The sequence below is a fragment of the Pollicipes pollicipes genome, unplaced genomic scaffold (genome assembly GCF_011947565.3).
Source record: "Pollicipes pollicipes isolate AB1234 unplaced genomic scaffold, Ppol_2.1 Scaffold_4881;HRSCAF=5763_pilon_pilon_pilon, whole genome shotgun sequence".
In the NCBI taxonomy this organism is placed as follows: domain Eukaryota; kingdom Metazoa; phylum Arthropoda; class Thecostraca; order Pollicipedomorpha; family Pollicipedidae; genus Pollicipes; species Pollicipes pollicipes.
In genome coordinates, this window is record NW_023596576.1 from 20,027,310 (window position 1) to 20,035,377 (window position 8,068).

General features: G+C 58.3%; 1 protein-coding gene and 1 long non-coding RNA gene across 2 annotated transcripts; both read left to right on the plus strand.

Moving 5' to 3' along the window:
• The first annotated feature begins 1,143 nt into the window (after positions 1-1,143).
• LOC119100096 (ectonucleotide pyrophosphatase/phosphodiesterase family member 5) lies at positions 1,144-4,615 on the plus strand. Its single transcript, XM_037223210.1, has 7 exons — positions 1,144-1,272; positions 1,567-1,667; positions 2,287-2,422; positions 2,896-3,115; positions 3,697-3,918; positions 4,218-4,228; positions 4,577-4,615. The coding sequence occupies exons 1-7, from the start codon at positions 1,144-1,146 to the stop codon at positions 4,613-4,615; spliced, it is 858 nt and encodes a 285-aa protein (XP_037079105.1).
• Positions 4,616-4,804: 189 nt separating this feature from the next.
• On the plus strand, positions 4,805-7,213 carry LOC119101355 (uncharacterized). Its single transcript, XR_005094545.1, has 3 exons — positions 4,805-4,840; positions 5,341-5,455; positions 7,048-7,213. It is a non-coding gene; the product is annotated as an uncharacterized LOC119101355 (long non-coding RNA).
• Positions 7,214-8,068: the final 855 nt, after the last annotated feature.

Sequence of the window (8,068 nt, forward strand, 5' to 3'; positions counted from 1 at the left end):
ATTAGATGACATTGGTTGTCACCATCCACAAAGTGGTAAAACAAATTTGACGCAATTCAAGTGGCTGCTCCATTAATATGATGGATGGGAAAGATAGATGACCATACATATATATATATATATATATATATATATTTATAACAAGGCTCATGAATCAGCTAGCTGAGTGTGCCAACATATAGGTTTTCAGCTCAAATGGCACCACTCTGCCACTCTTCAAGCCATAAACAGGTGACTAGGGTTTCCACTTGCTCCCGCAGCCCGGCATAATCTTCAGCAAGAAAATGGGTGATATAATAAGAAAGTTATGAGAAGGTGATTGTGATGATGTTTTGAAACAATAGGATGCTACTTGAGGAAAATAAAAATAGTATTTATCAGTGAAAGTATGCAACCAAGTTATTTGCCTAAAAAGGCAAGCTAAGATAATTAGTTTAAGGGGAATGGATGAGTGAGGTGAGTTTTTGAGGCATGCTTTATGTTCCACATTAAAACCCTGGCAAATAATCATGAAGTGCAGTGCACAGATACTTTACCATAGCATGTCCCATGGCTACCATGGCCATCCATGTTTCATGTTGGATGTCTCATTGCTAACATGGTCATCCATGTTTCATGTTGGATGGAAGATACAAGCAAACAGCAAAACTTCAAACAACCAGGTTTATTTAGCAAATGTTTTGGATTTAGACAAATTGTGGGGACAAGCACACAACTAGGTACCAACTAAATTACCTCTCCATTTCAGCATGAGTGGAAGAATCCAAACAGTAATTACATGCAATTGGCTGAACTGAGCTAGCTAAGCAAATTGGTTGTCTGCCAGAAGCATTGCTGGAGGTCTGTGTGTTGCATCAAACAGATCCCAAGTCCCTGCTGTGGGATAAGAGGTAACCATCCGCCATGGCAGTGATTGCCAGGTCAGCCATGCCCATTCTCTGCCTTCTGCTTTTCCCCAGTCAGTGGCTAGTGGTGACTAGCATTTCCGAGCAGCCTATCTTGCTTTTGTTATCCTTCGATGGGTTTCGGTACGATTTCCTGTACAGGGGCAACTTGACACACTTTGACCAGCTGCGCCAGTGGTCGTTCGTGCCGCACGTGCGGCCCGTGTTCCCCTCCAAGACATTTCCAAATCACATCTCCATGGCGACTGGCCTGTATGCTGAGTCGCACGGTGTCATCGGACCGTACATTGATCCCGAGTCCAAGCGGGTGGTGGACATGAATGAGACTGCCTACTGGAACTACAACGACCAAGTGCAGCCTATCTGGGTGAGTTGTCCATGCATCGAGTGCCACGGTGTCACCTTTCATTCCGATCATGGCGACCAGTTTTAACAATGCTATTGTATTCGTTTAGGCCTGGCCTTTGAATTGCTTTCCAGACTCCCTTGTCGGTTTCATCGTGTCGTCTTCAAGATGTGATTCGCCTTTCATTTCACGTCTTTTGCGATGGTCTGCTCGTGGCAAACCCAACCCAATGACACCCGCATGAGGCTGCCCTCATTTGCTTTGGCCAGCCTGATTTTACAAGTAGTGAACCGTTGACGTCGTGTTTGTGGACAGGCGTTGAACGAGGCCGCGGCCGGCGGTCGCTACAGTGGCTGCATGATGTGGCCCGGCTGCGCGTACATCAGGCCTCCCACTTATGTCCAGAATTACAACAAGTGAGAAACGGCGCTGGCTACATCAGTGGCGGGGACTCCGCCATTGTGCCTGCGCGAACGCTTACTTTTACGTATGAAGCCCGACGTAATCAGCCTGAGTGACATTTCCAGCCACTACCCAGCTGGAGAAGCTGATACCCAATCGAGTCTGTACTGTGGAGCCGCGTCGCAGTGTTCTCGTGTGGCGATCACCCGGATCGTCAGGTCCTTGTTCGTTGTCTGGTCGGCGTGTCCGCCAGCGGCGCACCGCGCCTCGACAGGTGCCCGAAGCACGTGTGTATGGCGGTCCGCCCCGCGACCACGGTGTACACCCCGCGTACCGCCCCGTGACCACAGTCGACACCCCGCGTACCGCCCCGTGACCACAGTCGACACCCCGCGCACCGCCCCGGGACCACAGTCGACACGCCGCGTACCGCCCCGTGACCACAGTCGACACGCCGCGTACCGCCCCGTGACCACAGTCGACACCCCGCGCACCGCCCCGTGACCACAGTCGACACTCCCGCGTACCGCCCCGGGACCACAGTCGACACCCCACGTACTGTGCTGGTACCACAGCCGACACCCCACGTACTGTGCCGGTACCAGAGCCGACACCCCGCGACCGTGCCGACAGGTCGGTGCCCTGGCGCGAGCGGGTCAGCATGGTGTTCGACTGGCTGCGGGACACCGAGCGGCCGGCCAACCTGGTGCTCTGGTACATCGAGCAGCCGGACGCGGTGGGACACGCCTTCGGACCGGACTCGCCGCAGGTCAGCCGTCAGGCTCGCGCCCCGCGCTGGCCCCGGACCTGTGTGACCGGTCTGGCGTTGTAATCCGATCGCGGTTTTGCGGCTCTGACGTGTTACGGTAGTCGGTCCACTCTGGGCTCGGGGTGGCTCCGTCTTCGCGAATGTGACCGCTTGTGGACTGTTGTATGCCTGAGCCGTGTTGGCCGTCAACTGGAGGAGACCAGAGGAAAGTGCATCCACTTTGGAATGTGGAGGCAGAACGAAATGATGAGGTGAATCTTCGCGAAATCACACCGCAGCCGGAACGCTTTAACTTTACGCTGCGTAGCCAGCCAGCACCGACCCCCCCCCCCCCCCCCTCCCGTCACCCTCTACGTGGCTGCCATGTGCGCGCTGTATGGTGTCGCTGGCCCACCACCTCAGGAGTGGGAGCAGTTGCGGCGGATGTAGCCGCCATGCGCGCGCTGTATGGTGTCGCTGGCCCGCCACCTCAGGTGTGGGAGCAGTTGCGGCGGACGGACGAGCTGCTCGGCTACATCGTCCGCACGCTGCGCCTGTTCGAGCTGGAGGACCGCGTCAACCTGGTGGTGACGTCCGACCACGGTATGTCGGCCGTGCCGCCCGGACACCTCATCGACCTGGACGCGCTGCTCGACCCGGACTGGTATCAGGCGCTGGGACCCAACCCCGTGCTCCGGATCGTGCCGCGCACAGGTGAGCGTGGGGCAGACACCGTGCCGCCGCGCTGGTGCGGCGGCGGCTGCTGACCTCGGCAGCTGCCCACGGATTGCCGCTGAGCCGTGCTCTGACTGCCGGCTGTTGACCCTTTGCTTCTGCTGCCGGCAATGCTGCTGATTGCCGTGACGCAATGTGTGAAGTTGGATATGAAGAAAGTACTGCGCAATGTCTGGGAGATACGTTTGAAGCCTCCGTTACGTACGTTCGTGTTCACGGGGTATGCTTTAGCGGGTGAAATATCTAGCTTGCCATCTTCCGGTCCCTCTCAGTTTTCAGTTAATGTGAATAGGGAACGGACTTACTTGCGGAAAGATCATAAGCAGGAATTGTTCACGTGCAGTGAATATAAATTTACCTTTGCCATAGTTCTTATTCTGCGCTATTTCGTAGCCTCTCCTCCCCCCCCCCCCCCTCCCTCATCGATCAAGCGATGCGTGACCACTTTGCTTACCTTACCGGCCGCCCGTCCGCCCGTCATTCGCGAGCGTGGTCGTGCCTGACCGTGATACGCTCTAAACTTTAAGCCTGACCTTTCCGTTCGCTGGCACTTTCGCCAGGCAAGAGCCTGACCGTGTACGACCGACTGCGGGACGGCTCGGAGAAGCTGGGCCTGAACTACACAGTGTACGTGAAGGAGAAGATCCCCGAGCGGTGGCACTACCGCCGGAACCCGCGCGTGCCCGACATCCTGCTGGTGGCGCACGAGGGCTACATGTTCGTCACGCCCGGGTTGAACGCCACGCTCGAGAGCTACCGAGAAGAGGGGCGAAACCTCACAGGTGAGGGGAGGGGCAGGGCGGGGAGGTACCGCGCCCGCGGACGGCACCTCAGGCTGGGGACGGCGCGGTCAGGGGGGAGGTACCGTACCCGCGGGTGGAACCTCGCTGGTGGGGGGGGAGGTCCGCGCCCGCGGGCCGAACTCGATAGCCTCGCAGTAATGGTATTGTGCGAGGATGAATAATCAGTGGGCTGGCAAGCGAACGAGATGAAGCTTCGAGCCACCTGCGGCTTCCTCTTCTCACACACGATCGTGTCAGTCACTGAGACCCCTCGGACGTGGGATTCCCTCATGCCGTAGCCGTCGTGTGCGTGTGTGTGTGTGTGTGTGTGTGTGTGTGTGTGTGTGTGTGTGTGTGTGTGTGTGTGTGTGTGTGTGTGTGTGTGTGTGTGTGTGTGTGTGTGTGTGGTGTGTGTGTGTGTGTGTGCGCGTGCGCGTGCGCGTGCGCGTGCGCGTGCGCGTGCGCGTGCGCGTGCGCGTGCGCGTGCGCGTGCGCGTGCGTGTGCGTGTGCGTGTGTGTGTGTGTGTGCGTGCGTGCGTGCGTGCGTGGTGTGTGCGTGCGTGCGTGCGTGCCTGTGTGTGTGACTGCGTGCGTGCGTGCGTGCGTGTGCCCCTTCCGGCATTTGGATGCGGCTGACGTCGGCGGCCGCTGCCGGCAGGCACGCTCGGCAACCACGGCTACGACCCACAGTTGCTGAGCATGGAGCACCCGCTGCTGGCGCGCGGTCCCGCCTTCCGACGTCACTTCGTGCACACCACGCGGCTGGAGAACGTGGATGTGATGGAGCTGGCGGCGCTGGTGCTGGCGCTGCCGCCGGGCGCCGTCAGCTCCAACGGCAGCCGGCTGCGGGTGGAGCCGCTGCTGGCGCCGTCCTCGCTGGGCTTCTGGATCAGCTCGGGCGGCGCCGGCTTCTGGACGGCCGGTATGTGGAGAGGCGTGTGAAGACGGGGAATGCGAGGCACATCGTCGGGAGGCGAATAGTGAGACGGCGGTACGGTTTCGAATCGAATGCAAGCGGTGTCGTATGTGAAGAAAAATTCAGCGGAGCATTGTGTTTGCTGCGACGTCCATTTTAGGAAATCACAGCTAACCTTTGAAGTCGTTCGTGTTAACGTCCGAACTTGTTTGCTCCAAACCAAGTATGAGTCCGTTTGTTCCGTCAAATGATAGCTGCTCCCGCACTTGGAACGCTTGCCCGTTTAATATGTCCGCCACCAGCGGCCAATTAGTGATCTGCAATCCTGTCGTTCCGATCAAAAGCAAATTGCGGCGCGGCCATACAGACCATTGAGGCAAACCAGTATCATGTTTTTCAGCTTGCCGTGGTAATTGCCCGTGGTTTACGCTGTGCCGTATTATCCCTATACGAAGCGTGGCGGGCGTGTTGCTGCAGCGTAGACGTGACGGAGCGGATCGTTACAGTGGCCATAGCGGCGGTGTTTGCCTCCTGCGTCGTGGCCCTGCTCTTCGTGGTCATCAAGCGCTGTATGCGGAAGCGGTCCGTCAGCGCGTCGCTTGTCAACGGCTACATGTTCAGGTACGTCAGGCTCCGGCGGCTGGTCCGGTCCGGTCCGGTCCGGTCCGGTCCGGTCCGGTCCGGTCCGGTCCGGTCCGGTCCGGTCCGGTCCGGTCCGGTTCGGTCCGGTCCAGTCCAGTCCAGTCCAGTCCAGTCCAGTCCGCTTCCGTGGACTGGACTCCGTCATATTATGCAGCTTTTCGTCTTCTGTACTTACCGTGTAGCGGTGTAGCGCGAAGATCTGAAAGAGTCGAACGGAGCCAACGGCCCTGGAAGCATACCGGCGGCGTAGTGTACGCGACAGGGTCATTCGGAGCTGTGACGTGACGACGCGGGAGGTCTGTTGCATGCTGGGGATATTCTGTTTGCTGACAATGGTGCGTCAGAGAAGTGCCCCTGATATGCCGCTCCGTACGATTGGTGCTGTCGCTGATGTATCGTATTGACTGCCGTGCTCTGTTTTAAATGTTGTGTCGACTCGGGTCCGCCCGTGTGGTTGGTCTATGGTGCCGCCGACGGGGAGTGTGTCGCCTTCCTCCTGGAAGTCACCTCTGCAGGCAGGCAATGTCACCTGCCGGTGGACGGTGTTACCTGCCGACTGACGGCGTCCTCCACCGACTGACGACGTCCTCCGCCCAATGACGGTGTTACCTGCCGACTGACGGCGTCCTTCGCCGGCTGATGGCGTCCTCCGCCCAATGACGGTGTTACCTGCCGACTGACAGTGTTCTCCGCCGACTGACGACGTCCTCCGCCCAATGACGGTGTTACCTGCCGACTGACGGCGTCCTCCGCCGACTGACGACGTCCTCCGCCCAATGACGGTGTTACCTGCCGACTGACGGTGTTCTCCGCCGACTGACGGCGTCCTCCGCCCAATGACGGTGTCGTCTGCTGACTGACCTTATCATCTGTCGACTTAAGACGTCTCCTGTCGACTGATGGTGTTATCTGCTGACTGACGGCGTCCTCCGCCGACCGACAGTGTCCTCTGCCAACTGGCAGTGTTATCTTCCAACTGACAGTGTTATCTGCCGACTGACTGGTATCTGCCGACTGACGGCGTCCTCTGCCGACTAACGTCGTCCTCTTCCGACTGACGTCGTCCTCCGCCGACTAACGTCGTCCTCTTCCAATCGATGACGTTCTCCGCCGACTGACGGTGTCATCTGCTGACTGACATTATATGTCGACTTAAGGCGTCCTCTGCCGACTGATGGTTTTATTTGCCAACTGACGGCTTCCTCCGCCGACTGACGGTGTCATCTGCCGACTGACGATGACCTCTTCCAATTGACGACGTCGTCTGCCGACTAACGTCGTCCTCTTTCGACCGACTTCGTCCTCCGCGGACTGACGGCGTCCTCTGCCGACTGACGGCGTCCTCTGCTGACTGACGGCGTGGTCGTCCGACTAACATCGTACTCTGCCGACTGACATCGTCCTCCGCCGACTGACGGCGTCCTCTGCCGACTGACGGCGTGGTCGTCCGGCTAACGTCGTCCTCTGCCCACTATCGGTGTCATCTTCCAACCAAAGTCCTCGGCCGACTGACGGCGTGATCTTCCGACTGACTGCTTCACCTGCCGACTGGCGGCGTCCTCTGCCGGCAGGTACTCGCCGGTACACCGGACGCATGGCCGGGTCGAGCGCGTGCCGACGTCGGCCAGCAGCGACGACGAGTTGGAGGAGGTGGAGCGGCTGCTCTCAGAGTCCGGCCAGCCGGCGGCCGGCGTTTGAGACCACCGGCGTCCCGCCCCGCCCCGCCCCGCCCCGCCCCGCCCCGCCCCGCCCCGCCGTGGCGGAGCTGCGGTAACGCTCTGGCGGTGCGGTGCGCGGCAGGGGGCGGCCGGGCGAAGCGGTTTGTGAGCTCTTGGCTGTGCGAGCCTCTCAGGCGAGTCAGATGTTGTCTAGTCACCGTTTCCATGTTGAAAACGGGACTGTGTTAAGCTCGCACGGGAAGTGACCAAAGATACTAAAGACGGCGAGTTTCGGACGCGGATAGAATGTGCGGCCTATTAATTTATCCGATGATGACCATAGCGTACATGTGTGCGTTCGTTATCAAACCGATAACGCGAACCAAATATACTTTTATATCCGACGTCACTTTCTGCGAGCATTGAACGTAAGGTTACTTTTCGCACATAGTGTGTGGTAATGGTCGTATCTGCTTCCCGCATTATCGTCGCATTTAGTTCCCGTTTCAGTGGCCGGTCGGTTTTCATCACTGAAAACGTATGATCGCGCTCCAGTTTTTGGCATGTGCGCGTCGTACATAAAATATCAGGGCCATTGTTGCTGCGCGCATGGATCGATCCCAGCTGCAGCAAGCCATCGTCGGCCGATATTTCTGGTCTGGTGTGCATTTGAATACATGTAGGGAGCAGCCCACCATGCCAACTGCTCACTATTCCATTCCATTCCATTCCATTCCATTCCATTCCACTTCTCTCTTCCAAGGTTCTGGTCATTGCGCCATTTCCATGTCCGTCATCACATTTGGCGCGTCGGGGATGCTCGCACGGTGTAACGGCCCGTCGTCCTGTGAACAGCTGTCCTCGTCGCCATAAAGTCCCGTGTGACACGGAGCATGGTCGCGGTGAGCCGCGGCGGCGGCGTGGCGCGTGTGAG

What these genes read in the sequence shown, in the direction of transcription:
- LOC119100096 (XM_037223210.1), top strand. Translation starts at nt 1,144, where the DNA reads ATGGCGACTGGCCTGTATGCTGAGTCGCACGGTGTCATCGGACCGTAC. An exon ending in TCGGACCGGACTCGCCGCAG is followed by an intron (nt 2,423 to 2,895) that starts GTCAGCCGTCAG and finishes CCGCCACCTCAG; the next exon opens with GTGTGGGAGCAGTTGCGGCG. An exon ending in CCGGATCGTGCCGCGCACAG is followed by an intron (nt 3,116 to 3,696) that starts GTGAGCGTGGGG and finishes CACTTTCGCCAG; the next exon opens with GCAAGAGCCTGACCGTGTAC.